We start from the raw sequence: 15,594 nt of genomic DNA, 5'->3' as shown, positions 1-15,594 counted from the left end.
ACATTGAATGTTTCACAAGTTGTCACTTACATTATAGCAGCTATAAAGAGTCCTTCCCTCACCACCTCTATGCTATTCTTTCCTAGCTGTATTCATTTTGTTAGGTATCTCCAGGAAAAACATGAGTTTATGGTGTATTATTTTCATCCTAGTGTTTGTCCCGCGCAATGGCAGGGTCTGCTGTTTGTAGGATGCCCTTCCTTTCGCAACCCTCCCATTTATATCTGGGTTTGGGACCAGCACTGAGAGTTAACTCTTCAGTGACTGGGGTGGCGCCCTGCCCGGGAATCCAACCCAGGTTGCGGCAACGAGAGCGCGGGATCCTGCTGCTGGCCATAGCGGGACCACGGCAACGAGAGCGCGGGATCCTGCTGCTGGCCATAGCGGGACCACGGCAACGAGAGCGCGGGATCCTGCTGCTGGCCATAGCGGGACCACGGCAACGAGAGCGCGGGATCCTGCTGCTGGCCATAGCGGGACCACGGCAACGAGAGCGCGGGATCCTGCTGCTGGCCATAGCGGGACCACGGCAACGAGAGCGCGGGATCCTGCTGCTGGCCATAGCGGGACCACGGCAACGAGAGCGCGGGATCCTGCTGCTGGCCATAGCGGGACCACGGCAACGAGAGCGCGGGATCCTGCTGCTGGCCATAGCGGGACCACGGCAACGAGAGCGTGGGATCCTGCTGCTGGACCACCTGGAGGCCACATTATTCAACAATTCATTTCATTATTTTATATTGTGTATATATACAATATAAATCTTAATGTAAATCTTTAAAGAAAAATGTCCTTATTGTTGAATTTTTCAACATTAAAGATTTCTCTCATAATAGCCGAGACAGAACCGATCAATACAGAAGAAAAGAAAGAAATCTACAGAAAGCTCTGGGTCAGAAAACGTCAGGTGAAACCGCGCAGTCTGGTGCTAAAGCGTTTTCGGTATCTGCAGCCTGACGCGTGTCTCAGATGTGTGTTTTGTTTTATTGGATTTTAGCCTCACGTCTGATCGAGATCCGATAAAATCCCCAAGCTGGAGGAAATCTAGATTGAGCTGTCAGTGTCTCGTCAGTGGACAACACCGAAAACCTTCACGAATCGCCGGGTTCCGTTATAAGATGTTTGTGATGTGTTTCACGATAACGTCTGCTGCTGATTTGTTTTCTTTAAATGGCATTCGCCGGGCTTTGTGTTAGCCGAGCCGAGCGGGATCGACGGCTACAGGAGGAAATAAATACCAGCTGATGATTAGCTCCTTCTGTCTCATTGGGATGTATTGATAAACCTTCATCTTCCTCTTCTTCCTCTTCTTCTTTACCATCCTGTATTGCATCGATTTAGTTTCTTTCCTTCTCAGGATGAAAAGTGTCTTGTCCTGATTTGATTTTCTTTTTTCAAATTGTGGATTTATGTGTAATTATAATCACAGGAAACATAATCCTGCAGTTCTGAAACATTTCTAGAGACGTTCCTCATCAAAAATAAAGAAGTAACTTCACTGTCAGGTAAATAATCAGTGCATCAGGGTCTAATATAAGAAATATTACTATCATTGAAGCCAGTGCATCGATATTAGTAATATAAAATTGGGGCGGTGGTTTAGTTCAAGTGGTCAAGCCCCAGCACCGCCAAGCTGCCACTGCTGGGCCCTTGAGCAAGGCCCCTAACCTCCCCCTGCTCCAGGGGCACTGCATCATGTCTCTGACCCCCAACCCCCCAGGATGGGATACGTGAAGAAAGAATTTCACTGTGCAGTAAATGTATATGTGACAAATAAAGGCTACTTAAAATAATATAAAAATATATCAGTAATACATTCGTTTAAATGTTTTGATCTGAATTAACTTTCAATTCAGACATTTGATTAAAAAAATATTGTTGTCATAGTAACAGCACGGTATTTTGCAATTACAAAACAAAATGTATGAAAACTTTAATGGAATTTTTTTTTAAAGAATCCAGATTAAAATGATTTTATTTATTTGATTAATGTGAACAGTGAATTAAATTAACTCAAAGCTTTGAATGATTTCCTTTTTCTTGGATTAGAACGAATTTCTTTTCTTTTTTAAACCCACATTGACGCACACTTCCTTTCCCGCTGCTCGTCTGTATGAAGGGTTTTAACCTCTAATCTGTCTGTAAAGCCTGATTTTTAGCCCTAAGCTGATATTCTTTAACGTTCCACTTCCTCTCATTTTTTATTTTTTCCTTTTTTGTAATATTAGCAAACTCCAATTACGATGATGGAACGAAGCCCTTTTTCTGACATTTTGCCTTGACAGCCCTTGACTTTTTCCGTGTTGTCATTCTAATCCTGCGCCTGATTTTCCTGTCGAACCCTAACGTCTGAATTGCTGAAGGCATTATGGGATTGGATGCTTATCTGCGGAAATGAATTCCCGTCCCTTATCGTAGCCTTATCTCTCGGAGAAATGAGTTACAGAAGCCGAAAAGAGTTTAATCCCGCGCGTTGTGGTCACTTGGGTCGTGTCCCATTTCAGCGAAGTCTATCTCAGACATATTGTCATGTGTTTCAGCCTGCTAGCACCGGTCACGGGATTAAAAGGGATTAGCGCCCTGATCCAGCGGTCGCTGACCCCCCCCACCCCCCCACCCCAAATGATTCCAGATCGCTTCAGGAAATCTTCATCACATCAGTGGAAGTTCTTGGTCTTCCCTCCAGACTTATTTCTCGCTTTCATTAACCTCTCCTCCCGGTTTAGGGGAATTTAAACACCTGCACAGTTTTCACGGTTGAGTCGATCAGATCAGACGTCCCAGCCATCTGAACCGGGGTTTCTGAAGTCCTGGATGTGGACACATGCTAATCAGCTAAAAGGTTCAGGATTGAAATTAACTTCGGTTTCATTACATTAGCAATTCAGAGCTGTTTGAAGTACTGAGGGCATGATTAGGCACGCCTAGCAGAGGGCGAAAGCTTCCCATTTAGAACGCTGCTTGATTTCATTAGCAAAAATGTTCATTAGCAAAGATGTAGAGTTGCTAGCTAGCATGTTATCGACTTGGGGAACTTTTTATCGACTGTCCTCGTGGCTGTTTTCTGTCTTTTGCTAGTGAGAAACCCTGAAAATTCTACATGCCAACTTTATATATATTGAAATTTGTAGAAACATGAAACGAGCGTTTAGCTTTGTAACCAAATTAGCAAGAATAAGTTCCATCTAGGTAATGAAATGTTTGCTATTTGTTTAGTAAGTGCATTTTGCATTAGCATCATTTCAGTGATGTATAAATCCGGATAAACTAAATCTGGATCACAAAATGAACAAAAGCTAGCTATGAAACTATACCCAAGTTAATTATTAGCCAGTGAGACAGTTAGCGAGCTTACTAACGGTTATGGCTGAGACACAAACAGGTTGTGTTTTGATACACAATAGATGTGTGTTAAATAATATCTGTGTGTGTTTTACTGACTAGATGACGGCTGTCACCTGTCTAGCTAGTTTATTTTGGTAAAATATGACATGACCGTGATTAGCATGTTTTCCAGCTCATCCAATCTGAGCTTTATGTTCCTAAAAAAGCAGAATAAATAGTTTGGGCTACATTTTATTCTTCTGTCTTTTTCCTGGTTGCTTTGCTGTAAAAACAGTAAATTGATGGACTCTTCTGATGGAGGATCTCCTGTGTTTTGGGTTTGTAGGAGTACGTGTTGATCGAGTAGATGACCTCCACGTGTTCCTGTTAGTGTGTGGACTCCGGAAAGTGAAGGATCCTCTCTACCTGCTGAACGCCTTCTCAGGTGACATCACACACTATATAAACTTAATCTCCAACACGGTAAACATCTCAGACATGTTTATAGTCCCCACACCTCTTCCAGTTCTGCCTTGTGTACTTACCATTTCCTCTCAGCAGAACTAGAAGCATTGTAGCTAATTAGCAAATATTTTATTCTGAGCACAGTTCAGAGAAAACCTTGACACTGATCTAGATAACTTCTCTGAATCCTTTAATCATTATTCAATCCTCCAGTGGCCACATACTTCATATCTACTTCGTCTAATGGTCTATATTTCCAGATTCCTATGTGTCCATGTTAGCAGGACCTATGTTCCTGGGTCCTAAGTTCCCAAGGTTCTATGTGTCTAGTGTCTTGTGTTTCCACCCTTCTATGTCCAAAGGATCCTTGGGTCCAATAGTTCCAAGATCCTGTGTTCCCAGATCCATAGACCTCCAGGATCCTAGATTTTCATGCTTCTTTGTTCCCAAGGTTTAAAGAATTCCAGGGCCCGTTATTTGTATTGTATGTCCCCAGGGTCTAACCATTATATAGTCCTATGTTTTCAGGGTTCTATGATTTAGGATTCTATGTTCCTAAGGACCAATATTCCTATAGTGCTATGTGTTTAGGCCTTACATGGTCCTTAATTTTCCATTTTCCTAAGAGCCCTCAGTTCCCATGGTTCTGTATTTGTAGGGTGCGCAAGGTCTATGTTTTCAGGTTTTTAATTTTCAGACTCCTCAGTTCCCATGGATCTGTAATCCTTGTGTCTATATTCTCATAGTCCAATGTTTCTTAGTTTCCCAGGGTTCTATGTTTTCAGTGCTCTGTGTTTCATGGTTTTATTGGCTCTAATATGTTAGAGGTCTACCAGGGGCATTTTGGCCTATGGTGGCTCCATGATGCCCAGTGATTTGCTGATCTCATGGCCGAAGGCATGAGTAAGGCATGAGGTGTGTGAGTGTGTGTGTGTGTGTGTGTTCTGTCATATTTACATGGCTAATCCTTTACCAGATTTTGTGTCCAACAGAATGGCATGCCCAGAACCCTCTGGTGATCCTCATCATCATTGGCCCGAAGGTGAGCACAAATCCAAAAGTGTGTGTATGTGCTGGCCGCATTTGTGGTCATGTGTGTGATCTCAAGCTGCTTCTTTACGAGTATTAGCATGCTAGCCGAAAGCGAATTGGATGTACCTGCTAGAAAGGGATCACAGCAGGAGCTGGGTATAAAATTCTGCCCATAAAATTCACACTTCTGACATCTGATACTCAGACGTGCCAGGGAACATTAGGAGCTAGCCGAGAGCCTGTGTCAGAACATCTGCTGCTTCACTTCACATCTTAGCTTTGGGATTTGCTTCTCTAGCAAGCCTTTGATAAGGTCATGGGTCTCATGGAGGATCATCTTGGACCAGCCACAAGCTGGGACGGATCTTTGAATCAACTTAAAACGTCAGTAAATAGAGAGACAAATATGAAGTGGAATGATGTTCCCGTTGCTCTGAGTCAACAGATCTGACAGAAATCAATTCATCTGAAGTGTATGCCAGAGGTACCAAGCCTTCGTTCCCACAAGACTTGAGTATTTTCTTACACTGCAATATATTTGTTTTGAATCAAAGTCAGGATCTCAGCTTGTTTATCACCACCTAGTGCTCAGTGCTGGTTATAGATGGTGTTTTCTCCTCATATTTGGAGATGGTGGAGTGCAGATGATTCTGTACAGTTTATCATTAATATTCATCAGGTCACGTTTCTTATAAATTAACGACATTACTGTAGTCTTTCTTCCTCACTTCAGTCATCCATGGTCAACATCACAAACAATGTTGTTAGATTTGATAACATTTCAAGCTACAATATTTCAGGAATAATTTGCTGAGACTTTACACAACGGAGCACTTACATCATCGTTAATCAAACAGAGGTAAAACCTCTCTGCTTATCCTTAATCTCCAAAATCTGACAGTATTCTCTAATGCTTTTCTCATCAACACCAACACTGTGTTTGAAAACGATGAGAAGGTAAAAACGTCTTGTCCAGACGCCGTGATTTGGGTATTACAGGAATCATCTCACACCCTCATGGTCCCTTATTACACAAGATAAATGTGAGAATCACAGGATGACCACAGGTCTCGTTTACTATGCGATTTATTTTGAGATTTTCTAACCCTGATCTGTAAAAGTCCAAAAAAGAAAGAAACTGTTTCCATGATTCAGCATTTAGTTGCAGCATTTATTTCTAGATATACTGGGGCAATGGTGGCTCAAGTGGTCAAGGCTCTGGGTTGTTGATTGGGGTTCAAGCCAAGGGACCACCAAGCTCCACTGTTGGGCAGTTGAGTAAGGCCCTTAACCCTCTCTCTGTTCCAGGGCGCTGTATCATAACTGCCCCTGCGCTCTGACCCCAACTTCCTCTGCTGGGATATGCGAAGAAAATTCCACTGTGCTGTATTGTTATGTGTGGCGATAATAAAGGCTATTTGTATATAATTACAGTAAGATGTTCCTTAACCTTCAAAACTCCATGGAACCATGGGGTTGTTCTTGAGAACTCAGAAGGCGTTGATTAATTCTCTCTAACAGCAGGTCTGATACCTTATCGTTTCCATAGTAACGTTATTTTGATATGGTGAGGTTTTCTGTAAGGAACATTAATGTTTAAGGAACCATGGGGTTGTTCTTGAGAACTCAGAAGGCGTTGATTAATTCTCTCTAACAGCAGGTCTGATACCTTATCGTTTCCATAGTAACGTTATTTTGATATGGTGAGGTTTTCTGTAAGGAACATTAATGTTTAAGGAACCATGGGGTTGTTCTTGAGAACTCAGAAGGCGTTGATTAATTCCCTCTAATAGCAGCTCTGATTGTAGCACAGGTTTATATTCATGTACCCGGTCTGATACCGTATCGTTTCCATAGTAACGTCATGTTGATACGGTGAGGATTTCTGTAAGGAGATGTTTATGGAACATTTATGGAAGGAGTCTCCAGTTTCAGAGCTTCAGTACAGATGGGTTCAGAAAAGACAAACACACAGAACAACAAGAGATCTGTGATCTTTCCCAAAAAAACAAACACGACTCCTGTTTATCGGAGGAAAGATCTGAAAGATCCGCCGGAGGGTTTACGCTTCGACAGCAGAAAAGTCTTACTTTTTTATTTTACTCACTCTATTTTTTCTGCGTTTTTTCCAGATCGATCCTGTACTTAGCTCAGAAGTTGAAGAATGTGTGAAGAGGTAAAGCTCCCTCCTCTTTCATCTTTCCACTCCTCTTCTTAGACTTTCTTCAGATGGCTCAGCTTTTTATCTCCAACAAAGTACGCAAGAAATTGTCTTCGCGCTTTGACTTTTATACAGGTTTTCCTCTTTTTTTCCAGCTTTGGACCCTCACACGAAATTGGTATTCGAGTGTGTAAACTTATCTCTGTACACACTCACTTTTAGCTAAAGTGAAAGTGTAAACAAGCTTCGCTATAATGCATGGAGGATGTCACGCTATCAGACTAGCATCTTAGCCCAGGATGAATTGCGAGATCGTGTGGGAACGCGATAAGAAATATATATATTTTTTTAAGTTGGAATCCCGAGAGACCAGCGTTTGCTGCTGTAGCTTTCTACTCCAGTCTGCTGTCTCGCTTCTTTCTAGAACTTTCCTCAAAACTTGTGTTTGTAGATCTGCTGGAGTATTTTTAGCAGCGGAGAGGAATCAGGAGGAACTTCACGCCGCCATGAGGAAATCATTCGCAGTGGTCAACTCCTCCGTTTCTGAAGGCATGTCCGCCGCCATCTTAGAGGTTTGTGTCGTCACGTCAGAGTGGAACGTTGTACGCAGTGGGATCGACTTTGAGCCCTGATTTCCTCCTAGACTTGATCAGACCTTAAGGTTCAGGCTTCTAAAGGTTTAACCAAAACACATGAAATTCAGCAGCGACATTTAATTCATGTCATACGTAGATATAGATTTACAAAAAAAAGAGATATATTATGATGACATCACTTGATTAGCAAAGAATAACTACAATAACCTGAAAAAAATTCTTATTAAATAGGTGAAAATTCCCTTTTAGAAAATTAACCACAATCAGTGTAAAAACTCCAATATGGAAAAAGTTACTATTAGGCTAATTTAATTTTTTTTTTAGAATATTATCCTATAAAATTGTGAGTAGTTTTTATCTGAAATACAAAAAAAAAATTCCTGACAGATTTACACACGTGGATTTACACAAGAATTTTTGTGTAACTTCTGCTGTGAAATTCTTGTGTAAATTTCCTCACTGACCAGGGACCTTTATAACAGCATTTTACCAGAAATTACTCAAATTTTAGCAAAAAAAATTAATAAATAAATTTTGCTTACAGCTGAGGCTGCAAATTTGTCTGTAATGTAAGAGCTCTATAATATAAAGAGAAAAACATAATGTAGAAATAAACTGTCAGTAATGTAATAAACTAATAATCTATTCATTTATTACATTATTCCTTCTCAGTAATATCTAATGTAATATACGGTTTATAAACTGATATTTCACTTCATTATGTGGAAAATAACTCTTTCAGCTTCATTTCTCAGTAAAACCTCTGAAGCCGTAATATTTTCCAGGATCGAATCAGAAATCTAATCTCATACATGCAGAGATATTGCTCAAAATCCCACTGTGTCGTACAGACCTGACATTTTTCCGCTAATCCCGGTCTTATCGGTGTGTTCCACAGTAATCTGGTTTATCTACAGCAAACACTGGAGAATATGTCTGAGGATTAAAGCACTAATTATATGCATGTTTCTTCTGTACCCTTGAATTGGAATTATCTGATTATTACACACTCACGTATATCCGTGCTAACACATCTCGTGTGTGTGTGTGTGTGTGTGTTTCTCAGGCCATGGATTTGTGTGTGCCGGTGTTAGCGAGGGATATTCCCGGGAACGCTGCAGTAGTCCAACACGAGCACAGCGGCCTGCTCTACACGTCCCCGGAGGTGAGCTTTAGAAATCTTTGTTGTTAATCTTATTCAGAACAGAAAGGAGATTACATGTTCATGTTGTCTTTGATAATTAAAAAAAGAAAGTAAGTATCTGGAGGCACTGAAAACATTCTGCTTTATAACATGGCTCTGAGATTTATTTTTCTTCGTCTCTGCATGAATAATTAACTATAAAAATAATAGCATGTGTGTTTAAATAGCACGTTTCTACACACTCAGTCATCTACAGTACAGAGCTCTTAGTCGGAGATAAGCAGTATTCCCTCCAGCCAGGGCTGAAAATCATTAGAAATGAATTGTATGGTTTTCATATAATTTTTTAAAAAGCTGTCTGTGTATCTGGTCCATTTCTGTAAATCTTTCACTGAAGCATTTACATTTTTCATTTAAACCTCGACTGTTCACCTTTATATCATGTTTATTTGTCAGTGATTTTTTATTCAGATTACGCTTTCAAGTATAAATCACTGATTAATTTCAATTACACACCAAATTAATGTGAAGATTTTCATATTAATGACCTACACTGAGACAAATAAGACTGAGCCCTGGCTCCTTATATAAAGAGTAAGAGTTAGCGTGTGTGGTTAGCGTGTGTGGTTAGCGTGTGTGGTTAGCGTGTGTGGTTAGCGTGTGTGGTTAGTGTGTCTGCAGTAGCCGAGGCGCTGCAGTGGTCGAGCTGCGTTACTGGAACATTGAGCTCATGTCCTGCTTAGGATGCGCTTTTTCACTGTTTAGTCAAAGTTTTCTCAGTTTCGGTGAGCTTTTATGGTCTTTTGTAGGCGTGGCTGAATATAAATTAGTCTCATGAATTCTGTAATCATATCTGACTGATATCGCAGGAGGACAAAGAAAATGTGTGAAATTGTTGTACATCCAATGGGGAAATATTAAACTCGGTTTAAAGACGAAACACAATTTTATTAAAAGGTTGTTGAAATAAAAGGGGACCACAATTAAACCACCACTGAGCAGATATGAGACTGTGTGTGTGTGTGTGTGTGTGTGTGTGTGTGTGTGTGTGTGGTGATACAATTGAATCATCTACAGCTCGAGTTCGGATCCTGCAGCGTCTCATAGAAAGAGCCTCATTACACACAATAAGAGAATCATTTCATTCTGAAGGAGACTCTGATGTTCTTGCGGTTTCACACGTCCTGCTGTGCCATATCACCAGTCTTACACCGCGGCATGCTGGGAAACGCAGATTCTCTCACGAGACCGTGGATGAATGTTAGCTTCACACACAGAGACAGATATCTAGTCCTGCATTCATGGATAAGATTAACCAGCATGGGAGAGTGACAGAGCTTTAAATGGAAACACACACACACACACACACACACACACATACACACACACACACACACACAGATCTGCTGTGTACAGTATGAATAAAACAGAGAGAGTATATGACAAGAAAAGGATGTAATATCATCAAGAACATTAGAGGAATATTATGAGGTATGAAATGTGTCACTTTCCCACAGAGAGGAGTCTCTGAGGTGATGAAGAGTGAGGAGGACATGCTTAAGTCAAGATACATGGAAGGCCGGGTAAATGCATAGCATTCAGGATAGTGTAAGGTGGATAGACACTGTGTTGAGAACCTTGAATATGGGGAATGGTCCAATGAAACGTGGGGCAAGCTTCAGGCAGGCGACCCTCAGGGGTAGCTCCCGTGTAGATAACCATACTTGTTAACCACCACGATAGGGGGGAGCCGGACGGCGTCTCTGATTAGCCCACTGGGCATAACTCTTGGAGGATCGGAAAAGCACAGAGCGGGTTCTAGACCAGGTCCGAGGACATTGCTTCACCAGTGCAAGGGCGGAAGGAGCCAACTCCTGGGTGGAGAATAGAGGTGGCTGATAACCGTAGGTGGCCTGAAAGGGGGAGAGACCTGTGGTGGTGGATGGCAGGGAGTTGTGGGCGTATTCCACTCATATGAGGTTGGCTGACCAGGACTAGGGATTTTCAGAGCAGAGTGAAGTCCTCTTTCCAGTTCTTGATTTAAATGCTCGGTCTGGCCGTTGGAACCCAGACAAGAGGCTGATGGACGTCCCCAAAAGGTGGCAGAACGTCTTGTAGCAAGCCATGCAGGTGGAACACATGCTGGAGAACACATGCTGGAGAACACATGCTGGAGAACACATCCTAAATTCAAAATATAACTATTGTTATTTAGAGTGTATATTTAAAGGAAATGACATCACCTCAAAATAACCCAAGATCATGCAGTATTTCAGAGCTTTAATAACTCAAATAAAACAAAATGCTAATCATTTGTAAACAGATTGTGTTAATGCTTTGGTTAAATAACATTAAGAGATCAGTATTTGGTGGAATAACCCGATCTGCATGGGTTTTAGCTCCATGATCTCCACCAGTTTCTCACGTTGCTGTTGGGGAACTTTATACCACTCTCACTGCAAAAAAGCAAACAGCTCAGCTTTACTTGATGGTTTGTGATCATCCATCTTCCTCTTATGACATTCCAGAGGTTTTCAGTAGGGTTCACATCTGGAGATTGGGCAGAACTGTATATGGAGTTTTGTGGGTGTGGCTAAATGTAAATGTGCTGTGAACATGTTCAGTAACATAGCTGATTGATTTATTTATTGAAAACATTTACAAACAGCTGTAAAGGTTTGAGGTTAGAAGGTTGTACAGTTGTACTTTTGAGTCTCTAAAGATGGTTTCAAATGGATCCGTTTCATTCTCTGTAAAAGATCTCAGCTCTCATTTAGATTCACTATACTAACACTTTCATGCTAATACAGACTAACCGTGATCTTAGGATCATCTCACCATCTCCTCTTCTTCTGTAGGAGTTTGTGCTTCTGTCCAAGAGACTGCTGGGTGACGAGGAACTGCAGAAGAACCTGAGGACCAACGGAAAACGTTACATTATGGAGAGACACGACTGTGTGAAAGAGAGAACCACGTACCAGCAGCTGGTGGAAAAACTGCAGTAAGGCTCGGACTTCACTGTTTTCTGGTTCACTCACATGTCTCACAAGTTTGAGGAGATTTTCTCAAAGATCTCTTCTGTTTTTACAAATGATGGATTTTTTATACGGGTGTGAGATCGTTTCAGGTTTACCGTAACAGGAGCAATGAAGAATTTCAGTAAGGGAATTAAAATCAAAAGGGTTTTTATAAACGTTCGGTTACAAGAAAAAAATTTTCAGTTTATTTTTACGCAACAGGAAAGTCGTCTTCCAACGTATGTGTGTGTGTGTGTGTGTGTGTGTGTGTGTTTGTATTCAATAGAGGAAAACGTTTTAAACCAAACGTCGGGGTCCATTTTATCCTAAGCAGCTAAAAAAATACAAAGACGATCAACTGCGTTCTTGAGCTTATACACACATAAGACGTAATTCCACACGCGACTCGGTGCTAATATTATAATTAATAAAACATTTTTCAGACATTTTCTGGTTAAAATCTTTGCTCTAAGATATCAATATCATTCACCTGTTAAGTACCTAATTAGACCGCCAAGAACAGCTAACTTTATGTTTTAGAATATTAGCAGATATAATTAATATTCATGTGTTAATGTGAAAAATTATTGCATGTAAATATAGATATCTTTAATTTAATATTTTTAACCTCAAACTGGACAATCAGAAATAATGACCAGGTCTGTAGATTGTGTATTCAGCGTCTCCTGTCCTTCGCTTGTCCCTTTAAAGGTTCTGTGTTAGAACCCAAAGGCATTTTCTTCCATGTTAAACTTTATGTATGTTTAAATCCTTAATTCTCCAACGAACCTTTAAAGAACCCTTCTTTTTTTTAAGTGTGTATGTTTTTACATGGGAAGTGTGCAGCACCAACTCCACACTGTTACTCATTATGGTCTTCTTAATATGTAGAACCGGTCAGGAGATTAACATGTAGTTCCTGGTTCCACTTTTTAGGATGAATGGTTGCTTAAAGTTGGATAATTTAGCAGGTTTAAGGTTTTAATCTTTCAAAATAAGAAAAAGACTTTTATAGGCTTCTACCCAGAGGGACACCTGAAGAACCGGGTTTTCTGCATTAAGACTGAATGTATCGTCCTAGGCGATGTTTATTTATTTCTAATAATCCAGTTTGAAGTTGGGTTTAAATGACTGTATATAATGAATAAAGTATATCGTTAAACGTAATCAATGTAAAAAGTGTTTCATATAAAAGTTAGATATTAACAGTGATGTGATAATTAGGTGCAGAATAGGAATGTAAACGAGTCTGAAAACGTCTGATTTCCAGTTTTTTTACATGTAGTTTTACTGTTTTATATAATGAACCGTTTACAGAAATATAAATCCGTATAAACCGTATCGAAGGTTTTATAGGAACTCAGACCTGTAACATCAATACGCTTCATCATTCTCAAACTGTGGCTCTGAAATAGTTTTTAGGAAAATCTTTACACACAGCAGGTTTTAAACTGAATCACGGTTATTGATGTAAATGCTGTAAAGGAAACGCTTTTTAAAATGATATTTATTCATTCTTTTTCTGAATGAAATCAGGTCCTGAGTGTCTTCTGAATTCACTGCATGTTAAAAATAAAGAGCTTTTTGCATAAAAAAACAGGGATCCTCTTCTTTGAGCTGTAAAATTATAAAATGTGCACATGGTCTTCATTTATCTGTTTTATATCTTATCACTGAAAGATCAAGCAATTCATGAAATAATCAGAATTTAATATTAATTTAATAAAGGTCATTTAAGGGAAATGTAATCTGTCTGTGAGATGGAGCTCTGTGAGAGACAGTAAGACGCAGCGGATTTGACGTAAAACATTACACATGGATTTGTCCAAAACATCTTCACTTATTATCTTAAACGGTTAAACAGCTTCCATGGATTTAAAGACAAGTTAAAATATACATTTAGATTTTTTCATATAAGAAATTTGTTATACAGAAGATAAATTTTATTTAAAGCTTCAGAAACACTTGCAGCGTGAACTGAGTCTTTGAGAACGCTTTAGTTAGGGATCATCTATAAAGTGACGAATTTTAACAAAATGAAGAACTCGATCACATTTACATTTCTGGCATTCAGCAGACGCTCTTATCCAGAGCGACGCCCAAAAGTGCTTTAAGTCTCTATCAATGAATACATTAACACTGGGTCAATAGGTCACAGACCTGGAGTACTATTAGTCTAAAAAACTGGGGTATTTTTTTAAAAAAAAATATTTACATACAAATAACAATATCTAAACTGGGAAAAAAACAAGAGCTAGTTTAAGTGTTTCAGGAAGAGATAGTCGTGGTTTGAAGGCGGTCAGTGACTCGACTGTACCGGACATCTAGGGGGAGTTCAGTCCACCACCTCTGTGCCAGAACAGAGACCTTTTACCCTGAGAGATGGTGGACCAGTCGGGCAGCGCTAGTGGACGGGGTCACATGAGTACAGTGTGAAGGTGGACAACTTCTGCACTTCACTGAGAGCACGGTACATATTTTATATATTGTTGTAAAAATGAAGAATTGAATGCTGGACAGCAGACGACTGGAAAAACTTCACCTTATCTTTTTCCAGTTTCTTGTTCTTACAGTACATTTACAGCATTCGGCAGAAGCCCTTATCCAGAGTGACCTACAATTTATCTCATTTTTCCCACAACTGAGCAACTGAGGATTAAGGGCCTTGCTCAACTTCCTTCCTTCCTTCCCTCCCTCCCTTCCTTTCCTTTCCTTTCCTTTCCTTTCCTTTCCTTTCCTTTCCTTTCTTTTCCTTTTCCCCTGATGAAAATTCCTCCCCGGATGCTCTTTAAATGGAGCAGATATTTTTAGCACATATTGGTTTTCTGTGTGGTTTTGATGCTGCAGTTTCTGGTGATAAGAAAAATGCCCTGAGTGTAATGTCCTGCTTTATATTCACACCACAGAAGCATTTACCTGCTCACCCATTTGTTCTCTTTAATGGTATTTAAACTCGTATAAAAGGCTCTTTCTTCACTGATATCCTCAAACCCAGAGGATAGAATGCAGATCATCCTCAAAGTTTTAGAATTTATTTGACTTTCCGGTACATGATCATGTACATAATATTCTGTAAAAATGACCATTTTACATTTTATATATATATATATATATATATTCTAATATCGACCTTTCTCTGGCACCTTAAATGAACATGAATGATGATGAAGAGGAGGTTTATGTTCGCGTATCATTTCTCCTTTATACAGACATGATGCTTAGACTGATGAATAAATATTTCTCATTTCAAGCCAATAAGTAATACAAGCTGTATAAAGTTATCATCTTTTCCATTTCCCTCATTAGAAGGACATCAGCTCTGTTTTTGTGAATATTAGTTTAGATCAGAATTCAGTGAGATATATGCTTCATATCTGAAAGTAAACTTTCTAAAACAGAACTCTTCCAGGTTTCTGGGACAGAACATCACTTGGTGGATGAACACAGGGTGTTAAAAGGTGTGTATTTGTGTAAATATCTTTGCATGCTGGATTTATTTCTGTTGCGTTTAAATGAAAAGCACACCGTGCTGATTCTCTCTGGATTTCCTCCAGATGTGTTATTTATGCGACTGAGGGATGTAAGTATGAGAGCATGAAAGAAAAATATCTGAATAACTCATAAATGTGTATTTATATCACCTGACTATTAACAAGTTTTCAGGATCTGGGAGATCTGAAAATAATAATAAAAATAGAGGTAAAGATAACACGTGATAATACATGTGAATGAGCTGCTGATAAAGAAATCATAACATATGGAATGTTTCAAGATACTAAATATTTGCCGCGGTATTAATGAATGGTTTCATTGTAACGTGTTGTTCATAGTCATGACCACTAGGGGGCACACTGT

General features: G+C 39.8%; 1 protein-coding gene across 2 annotated transcripts in view; it reads left to right on the top strand.

Annotated features, from left to right (window-relative positions):
• The window catches only part of glt1d1 (glycosyltransferase 1 domain containing 1), a 22,091-nt gene extending 8,749 nt beyond the window's left edge, over window positions 1–13,342 (top strand). For both annotated transcript variants that reach the window (XM_058390581.1, XM_058390580.1), the window contains 6 exons: window positions 3,671–3,769; window positions 4,782–4,831; window positions 6,954–6,997; window positions 7,434–7,554; window positions 8,645–8,743; window positions 11,581–13,342. In XM_058390581.1, coding sequence (XP_058246564.1) covers window positions 3,671–3,769; window positions 4,782–4,831; window positions 6,954–6,997; window positions 7,434–7,554; window positions 8,645–8,743; window positions 11,581–11,727 — 560 coding nt within the window. In that variant the 3' untranslated portion in view covers window positions 11,728–13,342. The remainder of the gene's footprint in view (window positions 1–3,670; window positions 3,770–4,781; window positions 4,832–6,953; window positions 6,998–7,433; window positions 7,555–8,644; window positions 8,744–11,580) is intronic.
• Window positions 13,343–15,594: the final 2,252 nt, after the last annotated feature.

This window comes from Hemibagrus wyckioides, linkage group LG05 (genome assembly GCF_019097595.1).
Source record: "Hemibagrus wyckioides isolate EC202008001 linkage group LG05, SWU_Hwy_1.0, whole genome shotgun sequence".
NCBI classification, from domain to species: domain Eukaryota; kingdom Metazoa; phylum Chordata; class Actinopteri; order Siluriformes; family Bagridae; genus Hemibagrus; species Hemibagrus wyckioides.
Note: the sequence above shows the minus strand (reverse complement) of the source record. Positions and strands in the feature narration are given on the sequence as shown.